Below are 18,406 nucleotides of genomic sequence, written 5' to 3'. Positions count from 1 at the left end.
AGTTTTACATATGTCAGGAAAAACAACATCAAACGGGTTCCAACCAACAAACAGACTGTTGCATCAGTGATCTGCTATCAGATCATTGCTCTCTGTACTGCCTAGCATGTGAATGCAGTGTAAAGAATAACTTACTTGAAGTCTGCAAAGAGCTCACTGATTGGAACACAGCTAACACAATCACTGTATTTTCATTGAAGCTATTAATACCTGGTTCAATAATAGATGAAAAAGGATGATGTTAGGAAAATTTTGACTGTTGCATTTTGTTAACCAGGCTTTACATGTCCAACTCTACAGTTTTATGTATTTGTTGTCCTTTTTTTAATGTATAAAAAATATATATAAAGAAAAGAAGCTCTGTTTCTTATGTACATTAAATATATTATGTATTTTATATGTGGTCCAAGACAGTTTCTGCTCTTACAGCCAGAGAAGTCAAGTTTGTACACCCTTCTTGTAAAATCACTGTTAAAAAAAAAGTTCAACTGTAATAGCATAACCTTCTAAACAAACTGATTAAGGTATCCACCAATGGGAATCTGTAGTTAAAAAGAAAACAGAAAAATTGCTTCAACTTAAAGACTAAAAAATTCCTTCAGGGGTCGCAGTTAGAAATACAGCAGTTTAAATTGCATCTCTTCTTCCTACAGCTCCCCTAATTTAAAAAAGTTCCATGAAACCTAAAATGTGTCAGAGATTTTCTTCGACCCTTAGGTTCCCTCCCCGAAGAGGCAGGTCCCTAAAGATTAATTTATTTCATTTATTTCATTTCAGAAATATCTGTAAAGAAGGGATACTGTAAAACTGTGTCATCACATATATGCAATGATCACTTCTATTTAACAGGCAAGCAGCTACTTTTTACATCAGATTCTGTTTCTAAATGGTTTCAAGCTGTAGTCGTACACAGATCACTCTCCAGGAATCAAACCTAGGGCAGCAAATTCATGTAGCACTGCAGCAAAATCCCTCATTTGGAAAACAGAGAAAACAATCCACTACACACACATATATATAGTATATCTTGTCAGTCATATATGAAAACACACTGATTTGTAGTATGTACTCAGATGACATCGGAGGCAAAAAAATTACAGTTGTTTTTACAAACTAAAAGAAAACTTCCTCATCAAAAGTGGTCCGGAAACTCTCAGTAATTCTAGTCCTTCCCATGTTGCATAAGAATTATCTGCATTGAAGTGGATATTTCAATACCAACATCAAAGAACCATAGGGCAAAAATATTAATCAAAATCAAACCAATCATATTCTAATAAACAGTTATAACTGAAATCCATCGTGCAAGTAAGTTTAGGAACTGATATCAGAGTTACTTCTATTCTGAAAATGACCTTAAATGTTTACATCCAGCATACCTAATATCAATATGAGGGCATCCTGCAATGATTCATGAAGGAAATGAGGAATGGGAAAGAGATACTTCTGTCTTAACTTTGGCTCTTGAAACAGTAAGGATAAAAGCACAGAATTTCTAATTCACAAGGTTTGAAAGCGTCAATGAACGTTCAATATGTGATTAGGTTCAACTGACATCACAGGGAAATAACATCAGTTATATGCACTTCCTCAGAGATGCAAATACCATTAGTGCTTTAGGGAACCCCTGCAAATAAATCCTGCTTGGCCAAGCAAGGATGCAATGAATCTTGTAGCTGACTTGGACTTGTTCTAAGTGCTTACCCTGTTTCTGATTAACAATCTTTGTAGAATATGCCCCAAACTCTAGATCCCTACAGCAGAAGGAACTGAGGATATCTTGTGCTCTTGAAGCTACATGGATGTTTTGTTGATCAGGCCCTGACCTGGTAGAAGCTGTAATGCCCAGAAAATAAGCGTGTAAAATGTTTAGCTATAAATATAAAAGTAGTTATAATTTTAAATACGCACATGGTCCTTGAAAAGGAGATTGGTAATGTACATGCACAGAAGTATTATTAGTATTATTGCACCTAAAACCTGGAAGGAAGATTTAATCTTGTGTTTTAGCACTTTGATTAAACACCAGATATTAGATACCAACATGACAACAGACGGACCCACAAGTTATCACACAACAGTCTATGTAGGGTCTTTTATACCTTCCTGTGAAGAATTTGACATTACAACTGAGGTAGGTATTTCCAGCACCTTTATGCCCATTAAAAGGTACTTCTATCAGTTTTGTCAGTGGCACAGGAACACGTTCTTTAAATATGCAAGTCCAGATTTTTTTTTCAAAGTACTGCTATGATACTTTTTTTTCTTTGAGGAATACAAGTTTCACAGGACAAACTAGTGTTTTCAGCAATTTAGAGATCAGAAATGACAAGGACTTCATATTAAAAAAAATCTCAATAGCTTTTTCAATAGCAAAAGAAGGTTTAGAAATTCTTACAAAAAAGAAAAGTAGTATAACAAGTTTATACAAGCTGTTAAGGCAATTTAAATATAAAGAGCTATAGTGAGATCTCCTGAAAACAGACTTACAAGTTTGCATAATACATGGAAACAATCACCAATCAGTGGTAACACCAGGCCATAAATAACATCTTAGGATACATTCTCTGACTGCCTGTCCTCTGGAAGCAAATACACATAAAGGACTGGAAAATACATTTTCTTTTATTCTTGGGGAAAATTTATTCTTGAAAAGAAAATATAAGTTTTTTGATAGTTGAAGACATCCCAGATAATACCTTCTGTAGGTTAGTAGCACATTGACTTCATCGTTTTAAAGACAGTGATGCTGAGACAGAATTAAAGTTTTCACTTCAAACTTGATATCCCTTCCATAGAAGTTTTATATGCTTTTCATATGATATAGCTTGTAAGTATTTTCTCTTTGACACTAGATCCCATTAAATGCAGAAGGAAAAATCAAGTATGAAAACACGTAAACAGAATGTTACAAAGTATAAACCAATACAAAAAGAAGATAACAAAAATGCTCCAGATTTTCGGTGAAAAATCTTACAAATCTGTATTTAAATTAAGAAAAGCATACATTACACCTACATATTTATTGTAAAAGATGCCAAGAAATCAGCTGTCCCTTCTTCAGTGAAAATATTAAAGCTAAAGATTTAATTTCAAACTACAGCTGTGATAAACCAGGCTGTACATTTTTACTCTCTATACTGAAACAAAATACATGCAAAAACTGGTTTCATTTCTATTGAGGAGTAAAAAAAAAGAGTCAGTTTCTTCCCAAAATAGCATGAAAATACACTGTAAATACAAAAAGAAGTTAAACTCTCCATTCAGAATTTTAAGAAAGTTTATTTTCAGTTCCAGTATGCTAAACTTATGTTCTTAAAGGCTTTTAATTCAAGGTAACAGAAAGTCTAAAATGTAAGCAGGAAACAGGAGTTGCAATGAAATAGGTATAAGAAAATGAAGCGTAGAAGGTATCAAACACAGTATTCAATATGGACAGTAGGTTTACAAATGTCTTCTCTTTGTTAATTTTGCTTAGAGTTGAACTTCTAAATGCAGTTTTTGAGCTGTCTGCTATTTGAAAGAATTACTGAATGGCAATAAACAATAAAACCATTAACGCTGCAACAGTCACCAAGTTCATCGGCATAGAGGTAGCAGTAGCTCAATGGCCAGCAGGTGACCAACTCAAAAATCCTTGAAATAATTGCACAAAAGATGCAATAAAGTAAAACAGTGAAACTTAGAACAGAAAATTATGGACATTACAATTATACATTAAAAACATACATTAAGAAACGAAATTTAGCTTAATTTGAATGCAGAACTAGTAAAAGACTGAAAATCAGATATGGGGTTCACTTTACATAAATATTTTACATAGTATCATTGGGGAAAAACACAAACCATCTTTTAACAAATGCCTCACTCAACAGTTACCAAATGATTCACTACTTTAAGTCATTTTACAAGGAAAGTAGAAAAACTAGTCTGGGAGAGTTAAAAAAAACCATAAGCACTGTAGTATGATAAAAATAGTGGACATCATAGAGCTTTGTTATGGTTAACTACCATCTTTCAGTATATCAGTCAGATACATGATTTGAAGAATAACTGGGATAACCATTAAACATAAGATTATTTAGTCATACTACTTCAGTTACAGGAGAGTGATCATAATCACTTTTACTTGCTTTCACACAGGTTCTTACAGAACCATTTTAGCTCTTTCTGTAATTCTATGTAACCAATACAACTTTCAGATTTGCTTTAATTTACAGTAGCGTTAGATCACCTCCTACCTGACTCTAGGAATGATTAAAGACTGTTTTCAGTGTAACTATAGATCGCTATAGCTGAGTATCTCAGCTATAGGTTTTTAACAGAGGATCTGCAATGAAAATCAGTAAGAGATTTTATCAGATGTATGAGTACTATGAAAATTACTGTGTAATCTGACAGAAAAACACGCCACAAACTCTAAATGCACAGCTCATCTCCAGAACTTTGTTTATTCTGTTCTTTCACACCAAAGTCAACGCTCCAAATTTTCTCAGATTAACCTAAATATGACATTACTCCCCTGCTCACTTGGCATTTTTCTTTTAAAACATGTTTCTGAACTTACAGCAGCAAAGTGGCTAAAAATGAACAAAACAAAGACACAGTTACAAAACAGATGTCCCAGTGTTAAAATTTCAAGGGATAAAACACAATGTATTGGAGGTAATTGAACTGTACAACTTTTGATTTACTCAGCAAAATCATCCAAAACATTAAGTGCCTTAATGAGGAAAAAGTCATAGTTCCACTGTCTTCAATGGAAAAATTACATATGCAAACATAAAACTGGCCTAAAAGATTTGTCTGAATCTTACCTTAACCTGTTAAAAGCATTACAAATATCAGGAAAAAAAGTGATTTTTTGTGAGGTATTTTGAATGATTTCTCACTTGAGCTTCTACTGAACTATCTTGAGACTAGTCTCACAAGGCAATATCTGTTTCTGTTTGGACCACAACACAAAGAGCCATTTTAAAACTTAATACACTGGCAAAACGTAGTTTTATTTAGCAGAATCAGTTGCATCTGCATGGAAATATCTGAACATTAACCTAAAAGGTTTTCTATTAACCACATGCACAGACAATGTGCATGTAGTGGCTCTATTAGAAAACACTGTAGTTTCTTGAGACTGATGTTCACATTTCACAGATATTTGCCAATATGACAATCTTGACATTCAATCATACTTCAAGTACGCAGAAACTTTCACGAGCATGTTTTACCTCTAAAATATTAAGAGTGGAAGATGTTCAGTGACAAAAAGTAAAAACATCTGCAAGGATTTGTCTGAAGAACCCAATATCACTTTTAGGCAGCCAAAGCGGCCAATGAATCCAGAAGTTGAAAAGATTTGAAACAGTAGAAAACTTCCAGGGAACACTAGGTTACATTTCAGCAGACTAATGTGGATAAGAGAACAGTAAACAAGCATAAAAATACTGGAAACTTTCCCCCTCTAAACAGACTGATAGGAAAGCTGTAAAAACTGCCAAAGGCATCTTTAACAAGCTTCCAAACATATATTCCACATCAGTAGAAATTCCAAGCTGAGAAACTGAGAGAAAGACACTATGAGCATCTTCGACAAGCCAGAAATCTTTTGTAAAACTAAATAAATGTGGGGAAACAAAAAGCTTCTGATGGCCATATAGTAGTAAGTGGTTTACATAACAGCGCTTTCAATATATAAGATAAAGTTTAAGTGTTTCCAAAAAATCAGTGAAAGTACTCCTTCCTCTCATTAAATCCTTACAACTTACAAAATCTGCCTTTGATGTTACAAATGAAGATCTAGCGCCAGAAAAGCAAAATCTGGGCTTCATCTCCTAAAAATTACTCCATGTTCATATTTATAAACATTTAAGAGGACAAAAATCCTAACACACAGATCTTTAGTATGAAATGCCAATTGCAAGAACTCACTTAAATTTACATCTTAACAAAAAATAATTCCATTGTTGTTTACATGGATGTTTCTAGAGTCTCGCACTTCTTAATTCATTCATTTTTTACTTTTCACTAATCTCAGTGAGTTCAATTCCAAGTCTTTTCTCAAGCAAAACGCACTGTGGATTCTGACAAAATAAAGATTTTGGAAGAAGTATAATCAGAAGAATAGGTTTTGAAAAAGAAAAAAACAACAGATTAGTCAAGACTTCTATAAATACACAGTTATCAGAGTGGAAAGTATAGTATGATAGTCTAGGTGTTTAATGCAATCAAATGTGCTTTTTTTTTTTAATACAATCACAGAGGTTGGCAGGGACCTCTGGGGATCATCAAGTTCAAACCCTCTGCCAAAGCATGTTCTGTACAGTAGATTTCACAGGAAAACATCCAAATGTGGATATTTCCAGAGACTCCAACACCTCCCTGGATGGCCTGTTCTAATGCTCTGTCACCCTTTTAAAGAAAGCTAGTTTGTTCTAGAAAGTACTTTTAAAAATCTTTTACTTTTTTTTCCATTTTACAAGATTGAAAAGGGAAATAAAACACTACCTAGAAGTTCCTTCTCTTTCATTAAATGAGGAACCTGGAACTGGACACAATACTGCACTGGTGAGGCCACATGTGGAGAAGAGAAGGGGAGGATAACTTCCCTCAATCAGCTGACCATGCTCTGTTTAATACATCCCAGGATACCACCAGTCTTGGGCACAAATGCACACTGCTGGCTCATGGTCAAGCTGTGGTCCACAAGGACATCTAGGTCCTTCTAGTGTCAAGTGGGTGGTGCCAGGCTTTTTCCGGTGGTGATCAGTGACAGGATAATGGACAAAAGGCATAAACTGGAACACAGAAAGTTCCATCCAGACAAGAGGAAAAAAATATTTTCTGTGAGGGTGAAAAAGCACTGCAACAGGCTGCCCAGAGAAGTTGTGGAGTCGTCTTCTCTGGAGATGTTCAAAGTCCACCTGAACACTTTCTTGTACAATCTTCTGTAGGGAACATGCTTTGTTAGAGGGTTGGACTAGATGACCTCCAGAGGTCCCTTCCATCCACTATGGTTCCGTGATTCTGTGAATTGGAGCAATATATGATTTATCTGGTGACTTGAAATACCAGAAAATAACTTTGTTAAAATTATCAGAAATATAGCCTCATAAAATTGCTATGCAATGTTTTAAGAGTAGCAATGAAAATCTAAGCTGGTAGAAGTTCAGCTTGAGAATGAATGGAATACATGTTTTTATCTAGTCCCATAACAGGAGATGTACTCTGCTCTGAGGGATGAGAAGTATCAGGAGGAAGCCTGAATAATGTTTGAAGTACATCAGTAAGTTCCTTTGCTGACCAAAAAACGTACGTGTATTTGGTGACAAACTCAGTCAGGAGCACAGGGCCTGGAAATCTTTCCCCAGATATTCCAAAGCACTACTGTACCCACAAATGATCCCAAGACATACATATGTGTAGTAAACACTTGGTTATCCTAGTGGATTCAGATTTTTTTTTTTTGAACAAAGGACATAGAAGTGATTATGATGGAAAATTTCAGTCAATCCTTTCCAGTAGGGAGTTTTCTGTGGGTTTTCCAACAATAGAAGGAAACTTTTCCCCCAGATTATTACATAAATATATAAAAGAGCCAAGATAAATATTTTGAGAAGTCTAAATACAAGATGAAAATATTTAGCTTTCAGAACTGAACAGTTGGTGTGTTATCATCACTACTGTCTTGCTATTCATAATCACCATCTGTTTACAGAAAGCATCTCTCACCTCTCATTTTAAAGTTAACTTGTCAGCCCTTCAGGAGAAATGTTCTTTTTTTTGTACACGCTTGTAAGCTATCCAGCAAAACACGATCTTCAATTCTGACTTGGTTGCATAGCAGAGAATTTCTCCACCAAACTAAAAAATTCTCAAATCTTCTCAGTTAGAAATACAGGAAATAGCTAAAAATGGTCAAAACATGATCCTAATAAAATCTTTTGTAAGAGTACACTGTTTTCTGGTAACCAAAATGTTTGTATTTCAGTAGAAAAAAATCCAGCAGGAGGAAAAATGATATATGTCTCTTGCACCAACAGCTTTGTTACAAGCAAGCAGAAGACTGAAATCTATTTCAAAATAAGATTTCCCTGCACAAGAAAAGTGATATGACAAAAATCAAATGCAACACAATGGTTATCACTCCAATGACATGTATGATGAAGTCTGATTTTTTTCTTGCTTTGCCAGAATTATTTGTACTTTGATTTATCCTGAAACTACTTATTCGTAACAGTGGCACCATCTCCTGAGGAAGACTACTTGCAGCTCTATATTTGGGTTAGGATTTCACATATTAGATATCTTCAAGTTACAAATTATTAATAACAAAAAAACCTGCAGTATAGATTTTACAGTAAGGTAAATTATTGTATTAAAAATAAAAGTCTTTGTAAAGCTCAAGTTATTGTGCTAATATCTTTGCATTTTCTGGAATGCTCATCTGAAATAGAGATTAAATTCACAGCCAGAGAGTTATGGCTGTTTCAGATTTATGAAAGATATCGTGATGCAGTAAATAATTGCAGTCAGCCAGCCCATCTCCACTGCTTATGTTAGAATGTTCGTCACACCTACTCATGTAGTTGTGGATCTATAATTTAGAGAGTTCTGTGATTAAAATGGGTATTGAAAATTAAGTTCTCCTTTTTCACAGTACTTGGACTAAGATAAAAAACTCTGGTCTGTTCACTGTAAGCTAATTGTCTTATACAATGTGCAAAAGGCCCTCAGTGATGGAAACTGGCTTGCCAAAATGTCAGCAGCAGGCAACCTTCCAATCTAAACAAAGTGTTGTGCTATTGCTTTACTGAATTACAGGAGAATGATACCTATGACACGCCCCTAAAAGAGGACACTTGGGATCCAAGAACAACAAATCTAGCAGCAAGTAAACTGGTAAAATTTTTAGCAGAGGAATTCAATGTTGGATAACCTACTGTCATCAGCAAAACCTAGGACGTCACTAGGATGCTGCGCTTGTGTATTCCTCTGCTGTAATCAGCCAGGAGAATATCCTGATACAGGCTGTAATACATCTGAAGAACTATAACAACAATGCAAATGTCTAACTTCAGTCACTCTTATTAGATTTCCTATTGGTATCAAACCTTATTTTTGATAATTTACTAACGATGTCACTTTGACCATGAGCCCTTATATTTAAATAAGCAGTTAAAAATATAGAAAAACTATTTACAACGCACAACATGTTTCTTTCAGAATATTAATAGATATTGCTTTTGCCTATTCATATTTCAAAACTATCTGGTCTGAAATCTACTAATGTGAGTACTTTTTCCTCATCTTTAAGACATATGAGTCAGTATTTATAACTTCTGGGGTTGGCAGTATAATTTTCTGAGATTTCTCTAATAGATGTGTTAAGTGATTTACAAGACAGTAATAGAAAAATTAGTTATGAGACCCAGTGAGGTCTACAGTAATTTCCAACTCTTGAGAAGAGCATTTCATGCTTTTGTAAAATGGTCTGTACTAAACTTTTTTCTTATTCTTTCACAAAGAGATGACAATTTATTATTATAGGAGTTCTGTATCTGAGAAATTCCTATAATGAGAAAGTCAGATTCTTAAATCCATACAGAAATTTGAAGGCCAAAAGGAAAATTGTAAGTAAACATATATATTCAGTTGATATTAGAGAATTAAAATACCTAATTTTGCCATGAAAGTTGCTAACATTCTTTTCACCAGCTGGTGTTTTTTCAAAACATTTTGCTGAATTGTTAGGTAGAATCTATTGGATTAATAAAATCTGCAGTATATACATGAGTTCGGGTCTGAGTTTAAAAGGAAAGAGAGCTATAAACCAATCATTATCACGTATAGCTGATGGCTTTTGGCTGATAATATACCACTGTATCTGTACACTGACAAAGCTCTGCAATAAAAACAGTAATAACCACTTGAGTTTTTATAGTGCTTTGCAGCTACAGTTCTCAAAATAGTAACTTGCCTACAGATAAAACAGGATGCTTCAAGTAGATAAGTCTTTTTTCTTTGTATGATGTTGATCCAACAGTACTATTATAAAAATTAAACTAAAACAGGTTTTAAACTGAAAGAGGGGAAATGTTTAGGTGTAAGGAGGAAGTTATTTACTCAGAGTCGTGAGGCACTGAAACAGGTTGCCCAGAGAAGTTGTTGACGTCACATCCCTGAATGTGTTCAAGGCCAGGTTAGGTGGGACTTTGAGCAGAGGGAGTTGTCTCTGCCCACTGCAGGGGAACTAGATGGTCTTTAAGGTCCACTCCAACCAGGTATTCTATGATTCTATGATTGTTTTTTCTTTTTAATCATGTCATTGACTGCATGCCATACTACTGGCTTTCTTTTCGCTGAATTTGACTCTCAAACCTTTCTTTCTTGACAGCCTTCTGGGCTCATTCTAACTACAAACTGATTTGAAAAATAAATAATCTCCTGACTGTTCAAGAACTTATGAACATAAATAACACATTCAATGTGAACACATATCGAAGCTTGTTATTTTCAGAAATCTAAGAAATCAAAAGAATGAGAAAAATATAGCTGTTTATAAATTAGGGAAAATTGCTGTCATTCTCAGAGACACAAAAGAGTGAGAGATCATGGAAAATTTGTTCTATACTTGCGAAGACAACTGGTCTCCAGAGGTTGGTTTTAAGGCATCCTGGTAAGGCTGAATGGGTTGTACTATTAACATGGTTTCTAACACATTATTTATTGTTATCTTATATTTGTTACTCTAAAGTATTCCTTGAGAACAATAATACAAACACTAAGAAATACTTTTTTAAAGCATTATCATTATAACAGCTACACATTATGGAATGTTAGAGCCCTTATGCTACCAACATTGCTGGAGTAGACTTGCAGCAGGATCTCAGGCCTCTCGAAAGGCATGCAGACATATACAGTCATTTAAATAATTATTTCTGGATTATTGTATCTGTAGCCCTCACAGAAATGACTGACTTTTTATTATTTTTATTAACTGTAAAATGTCCTAGGGAAGTGTTTTTCTGTTCACATTTACCATCTTGATTGTTGAAGATATAGTTTTTTTGGCCACATGGATTGTCACAAAGTATCAGAACGTGATCCAACGCTAATTGAAAAGAAGACTGGAGAGAAGGGGATGTGTTTACAGGTATTTTCAAACCATGTAATACGCAATCTAGTTGCATACAAAAAAATCTAATTTCAGAACACATTACCTTTTCATTCCAGACAGATGCCCATCTAAAACTCATTATCCTAACAGGATGGGAGTCAGGTAGATTTAATTTTAGCCAAAGATACTTCTTCACTGTGGCAAGTCCTCTGTGCCAACCATATGTCCAAAATAACTTTTTTTAATGAAAAGTAATTTGGTATGTTTATCTATTAAATTTTACAGAACATCTCAGTTACAGTAAAGTTTGAATAACAAAAAAATGACTTTACTACTAGATTAAAATTTTTATCATCAGTTACATACATACTTGTATGTATCTGCTTACAAATGGTACGTGGTAAAACTGTAGTGTGTTAGATATCCTAAACGAACACCTTATTTATCAGTTCATATCTAAGTTTTTAGCAAATGATATGATTTATAGAAACACTTGACAAAGATATATTATTTTGAAATACAACAGAATGCAGATTTTGAATTGGTTCATATTTACCAAGTTCTTGCTCTAGAAAGGTAGAATTTTAATAGAGCTATTCAAATGCACAAAAATGTATCTACCTTTCCTTTCTGGAACTAAGACTTCCGTTCATTTAATCACTTTTTTTAATAATTGAAATAATCACAATAGTATATTGAAAAGGCTAAATAAAAAACAGACACCTAAATAGTATAGCACAAGCAAAACTCAAAAACTCAGTCACAAAAAGTTTTGTGTTCACAATCTGATATCAGAGCTGAATGCATTAATGAAACTCATTCTAGTTGAACGTAATATTTCTCTCCTAGTTTGGAAGATTATAAAAAAATAAAAGTAAAATGTGTTTACTGCTGTTTTAGGATATTGTGCAATGCCTGTACAAAACTTCTTTCAATATCTGCTGCGCTAGTTTAGATTTATTTTTTGCTAAAGTCATTACTTTCAGATCCTCTGGGGAAAAAAGTTGTTTTCTAGTAATTTTTTTTTTTTTTGAGTTATGCTCAAGAAATCCTTTTCAGAGAACAAATTTATTTCAAGATTTAAGATCCTACAACATGATTTGTATTCTTTTTTAGGATAATTGTACAACAGAAGATTCTCATCAGTTTGTTAAAGCCATCGTTACCTTGAGAGGGCTATAGATTTATATCCATGCGTTTGCAAATATACAATTAGCAGAATACCGCTAATACTGAAAATAAAAATTTCCTGTTCTGTTATACATTTGAATAATATGCTGAAGATCATATTTAATAACCCAATAAATACTCACTTCATTTACACTAACCTTTCATTCTGGAAAGAAAAGGCAGCCTGTGAACTGAAGAGCTGAGATCTTCCACTTCTTTCAGACTAAAAAATCTAGATGGGTTTCGACTTTCTTCCAGGGTCATAGATTGTGATTGCTTCAATAACGTAGAACCAGCAGAGGCAGAACTGAGCTGAAAAAGAGCATCTTGTGCTTTCTTTTTCTCATTTTTTAGCATATTTACTAGAATATCTGCAAGATTTATTAAGGAAGTAATTAAGAATCTCTTTTCAATAAAGCAACAATTTCATCTCTAAGTATTATTTAAGTAAAATAATTCACATTTGGAAACCTATTTGTGAATACAAACTTAGAGTTGGGAATTTTGTTTGTAATTATATCCAGCCACCTTACTTCCCCCCCCCCCCCCCCAAACAGGAGATTCATTTTTACTAAGCACTAATTAATTCACATATTGAGCAGAACTGTTGATCATTTACAGTCAAACAGAAATGAAAACTCCAGTAAGATTCCCATTGTCTGACATTCCTTTTTTAGTTCTTTTAAATTCTCTAATAAATAAAATTTTTGAAGAAAAGAAATCCTTAACTTACAAGTAGACTGAAAAGTGTATAACATCTGTAATATTTCACAACAAGAAAGTTTACTAATATGCAGAACAACTAATGAGGAAGTGTATTATTATGTATTTATTTGAAGCATAGTTGATATAGATACATTTTGCTAACAGCATAAAGGGGTCTTAAAATGAAAATTTTGTTTGCATTCAACCAAAACTACAGGATTCCCTGTGATACGTTGAATTTTTTTAATATGTTATTAATTCTAATTACTTTTCTAAATGAACAGCAGAAAATCTAAGTAGCCTTTAGGGAATATTAATTAGTAGACTGGATGACAATAATAAAACACTATACAGTATAGTTATTATGATAGCTCCTGGCTTGAAGAACAGACAAGAAAAATCTCATATTTCTAGACTAAAAAGCTTTTGTTCTTCTCTCACTTTACCACACAAGTCATGTTACTAATTTTTGAACAATGATAGACTGTAGCTTAGAGGCTGCAAATAGTAAATTAGTTTTTCATTCAAAACCTCAGTTCCTATATTCCTCCTATATATGGCTTACATGGATTTATACAAGTTTCTTCCTTGTACTTCCGAAAACATATATGCTTATCAAGCGTAAGTGCATTTGATATACAGGAGCTGCTCTGAAAGTAATGCCTCCTATTTCATGGTGTTGGCCCACGATGTCAGAGACATATATATCAGTGGTATGGCAGTAGCAGTTGAACCTTTCCACCAATATTCCGTTACATTTTGTTGCCATGCAACAGATGGCAGCAGATGAGCAGTCCTACAAAATGGTATCTTGCATGGAAGCGCATATGAAGCAAAAGTGTGTCACTGAATTCTTCCATGCAGAAAAAAATGGCACCTATTAACATTCTTTGGCACTTACTGTACATTTATAGAGACGAAACAGTGGATGTGAGCCCAGTGAGGCAGTAGGTGGTGCGTTTCAGCAGTGTCAACAGTGACAGTGGGTCACCTATTCTGTTGTAAAATAAATAAATATTTGCAAGTGCAGCATGCAGGCTCTTGCTCATCACTGACAAAAAAGCAGAACTAATGGTGATGACTATGATGAGAAAATATTGTTTTGTAGCTAAGAATTTGCTCTATCCAGTAGCATTACTGTGCTCTTTGCATCTGTTATAGTTTCCATAGGAATAAACAAGAGGCGTTACTTTCACTGTGACCTACATACTTGTGTCTGCTGTACGGCACTGAAATGGACAAAGCACATCTACATAGTCTAATATTTTTATATGCAGAAAGTCTTAGCTTTAATTTAAGTTTTAAACGTGCATGTAAAGAGTATAAGTTTTATATTCATTCAAAAGGTACATAATCCAGTAGTCCCCAAAGCAGCACTTCATTTGGCTAAAAATAACACTTAGAGGAAACTCTATTCTTTGCAAGGCAATAAATTGATCTTTACATAGCATCAGAGTTTCCTATTCTACAAAAAGTTTTAATTTGCTTGAGGAGAGTGTTTTAGGCATGGCTTTATCCACAGTTTTTGGACCTGGGCTGGACCATTCTAAAGCTAAGTGGTGCCTGGATCCAGGATTTTGGTTTGGGTCACAACTGAAATTGAAGCAGGTGTAAAGAAGGAGTCTTGTCACATAAAATTTGGAAACTGAGAAATTGCTTTAACATAACGGGGCAATTGAGAGAAATTCATTTCATGTAGTTAACTCCTATCTCACACACAGAGAAACCATTGTAGCTACACCAGCTGAAACCAAAATATTATTTTTTCCCCTGCTAAGGATACTGATCTCATTGTCTCTTTGCTGCAGAAGTTCTTTCATTTTTTCCAATTCCTCTTTTCCTGCTTCTTTGTTGGTGTCTTTTTCTTCAGAGATGTGATGCGAGAGCAGCTTTTCATCAGAAATCTTTGAATGATTCTGTCGTAACTGTCAGAAGAAATAAAGAAGCAAATAAAATTGCTCTCATAACTTTACCTCCAGCTACAGATTAATTTTCAATTCTGACTGTCTGGAAAATACATAGAAAAGATAAGGTCTGTCTAGACTCTTGAGAGAATAAGATCATGTCACTGTCAAGTTATATGCATATGTTTGGGATGAGTATATGTATGGGATGAGTTGTATTTGTTGTTCTTTACTGCAATGCATAGAATTTACTTCATCCTTTCTAAACATGACTCCAGTATTCTGTAGCATCATGGTGCTTCTGATAATGTGCAAATAAGTGCAAATAAGACCTATTTGTCTATTAACTTCACTATTCCTTCTACTGTAAGTGCATCTCATTTCCTCAGAGTTGAAGTGCTTATAATATTAAGACAGTGCAACAGATTCAAGGATACGGTGTTTTCATCTTATTTTTATCTCTTTTGAAATAGTTTGTAAAAAGTAAAGACATCATAGCATTCTGAATACACATGGATACATCAATCCATTTATGAATAACTTGCTATGAGCTGATTCCAATAACTTGAAGTCCTCTCTTACAATTTACCACAAGTTGCAATCCTTGCACACAATCCTGCTGCATTTTCCCAGTTAAACTTCAAATTTCTATGAGTCCTTCAAGCATTTCACAGTTTGTTTTATCATTTTCCATAACTCTTATCTATACTGCATCTCTTTTGATTCTTTTCAATTGTGAATGTCTTCAAGTTACATACAGTCCCAGCTGTATTTCAACCTGCATTTAAAAGAAATACCTTCAAATAAGTGAAACAGTACTTGATCTTGCGCATGTCTGCACCAATATCCAGAGTGCTTTCAGGATCACTGTCTTCCAGAAATGTTTCTATTAACTCATCTAACCTGCAAAGACATAACATTTTTAAGAGACAAAAAAAACACAAAAAAGCAGTCAAATCTGTAAAGTAATGTGTCAAATTCTGGTTTATCAAGATGACTGACATTAGCAGGCTACTTTTCTTCAATGTCCAAGTAATTACAGTGTACTCTTCCTGCTGATACTAAAAGCTGGCTTTGATACTGGAGATTCTATAATTGTATATCAAAACATACTTGCATGTGCTAATTAACAGTTTTAGAACCAAAGCCATTTAGGAAGAAATCTTATTTTCTCATTTATCTTACAACTTTCAGTTCTTTTGCCATATCATAATTAAAATGATCTAAAGCCTGTCCTCTCAGAAAACACAGCAACCTAAGTGTAAAAAATCTAATGCTCAAAGCCTTTAATGTGCATAGTCATTTACGCAAAAGAAAAACATATCTCCTTTTATGTTACAAGAGTAAGCTGACTCTCATACATAAAATTACTTGTTCCAAAAAATTTACTTATTGCTACATGAATTTTTCTGCGTGAAAAGTCAAACAGGGTAAAAAAAAAAAAGGAGGAGAAGGGTGGATAGTCATACTTTTCCGTACAGGAGGAGATTCATATACATTTTTTTTTTTTTAATACACACAATGAGCAGAACTAACCCTTCATACATGGAAACAGGCATTTGTGTAAGCACTTGGAAAAGACAGACATTTGTACAATTAGAACACTACAGCTATTAGATACAGACATAGTCAGTATTTCACCCTATCCTAAGAACCATATTGATTTCTGTGAGTAACAGAAAACAAAGATTTTTAAGAACTAGAATGCCTAGACTAGCTATATGAAGTTACCTATAAAAAAAAAAAGGATCTCAAATCATGAACTGAGAAGTAGAAGGGAGGGATTTTAGCCTTTTACTTGTTTGCCAGAGACTTACCAATACTCAAAGTATCATGAATTTATTCTAAAAACCTAAAAAACAAAATACCTTTACTAATTCATGCCATTACCACCACCAGAATGACTGTAGAAAGTGAAAATATTTCAAGAAAGAAGAGAAAACAACATATGATTATTTTAAAATAATGCTCTATTTTTGAAAAGTATTATTTCTTTGCCAGTCATGAGTCAAAGTTAACTTGTCAAGTGAAACAAATTAAACAAGCAGCAGTTATAGATATGGTTTCCTAATTCCTGTCTCTTACACTATGTATAAAGTCTGACATTCTTGAAAAAAACACAACAGCTCAATTCATGTTTCGTGTTTCAGGGACTACATGGAATCCAAAAGTAGTATGGAGCACCAGAAATCTGAGTTAAGTCTGAAATAGCAGAATGTAAATCAGGAGTTTAAACCAAATCAGACTGGTTGATAGTTCTTAGAAACAGCAGAATATTCAGTCTATTTTTAGGTTCTTTTCTAAAATGTTCTAATTCTTTAATATGACAAGAACATACCTACCTAATCTAAACACTACAAATAAAAAAGAACAAAAAATCTCCATGAATATTAGAAAAAAAAATCACATATCCCTTACGTATTCTAGGTTTCCAGGCATAATGCTGTTGCTATAATGCAATGGAAAGTACAGCAATAATAGCAGAGTGGCACAATCCCAGGGTGCAGCAAGTGAGAACAAGCCCAAATGCAGCAGCCATGGACACAGAAAGAAAGGAAGAAAAACTGCTTGCCATTGGAAGGTCTCCAGTAGGCAGGGATCTCCAGCAAGGTACCCACAGCTCCGCTGCCAGCCCTTAAATGAGGTCTGGGAAGGGGGGGGGGGGGGGGAATCCTGGCTTCACCCCTTCCAGTCACTCAGGTGCATTGCATGCAGCTGAGCTGCCCTGGGTTGGCCCTGCATTCCCAGCAGGTGCTTAATCACTGGTTCAGGCCATGGCTTAGCATTTCTGCTAACATTTACCTGCTGTAAGGTAAAAACTACCAGAACTCTTTATAAAATAAACACACGAGTTCTAAAAAAGATAAAAAATTAAACTGACAATATTATAGAGATGCAACTTGAAGTTTTTCTTGATGAATTTATCTTAGATAACTGCACCAAATTTTCTAAGTGATTTATCGGCTCAAAGATTGAGAAAAAAAATTAAACACTCTCCCATAAACATATGCCATGGATAAATACAGCTTTACACGTGGAAACAACAATTTCACTTCCAATTCATTTCTGAAAGTGTTTACTGAATAAAGGGAAAAAAAGGAATAATGACTACACTTTCTTTCTCCTAATATCTTCTTTTTCCTAACATATATTAGTCAAATATGACTGCTTGCTAAGTGACTTGGACACAAAGGACAATACAATTCTACAAGATGAATACTCTTCTTCTTATGCTCCTGACTCTTTTTAAAAAAAAAAAAATGTATCTCTCTTCAAAGACTATGTGTATTGATATATACTTAGATATTTACATATAACAGAAGTATATGAAATTAGACTACAGAATCATATGAAAGTTGTAAAAGATTTAAGAAATTTATATAAGACTTCTACAATAACAATTGTAACACATTCTTTCTAGTAGAACATCAAACAGACAGTAGTCATTCTCCTATTAAAAGAGACAGAGTAAGAAAGCCCTTTTTGCAACAAGTGATGCAAAAACTTTTGG

General features: G+C 34.1%; 1 protein-coding gene across 3 annotated transcripts in view; it reads right to left on the bottom strand.

Moving 5' to 3' along the window:
* The window catches only part of KIF6 (kinesin family member 6), a 147,645-nt gene that overhangs the window by 73,123 nt on the left and 56,116 nt on the right, over nt 1-18,406 (bottom strand). For all 3 annotated transcript variants that reach the window (XM_021392999.1, XM_021393000.1, XM_021392998.1), the window contains exons 11-13: nt 15,693-15,798; nt 14,775-14,916; nt 12,445-12,657 (exon numbers count right to left, since the gene is read on the bottom strand). In XM_021392999.1, coding sequence (XP_021248674.1) covers nt 12,445-12,657; nt 14,775-14,916; nt 15,693-15,798 — 461 coding nt within the window. The remainder of the gene's footprint in view (nt 1-12,444; nt 12,658-14,774; nt 14,917-15,692; nt 15,799-18,406) is intronic.

This window comes from Numida meleagris, chromosome 3 (assembly GCF_002078875.1).
Source record: "Numida meleagris isolate 19003 breed g44 Domestic line chromosome 3, NumMel1.0, whole genome shotgun sequence".
Taxonomy (NCBI): Eukaryota; Metazoa; Chordata; class Aves; order Galliformes; family Numididae; genus Numida; species Numida meleagris.
The sequence above is the reverse complement of the archived record's forward strand: the minus strand, read 5'-3'. Positions and strand labels throughout refer to the sequence as shown.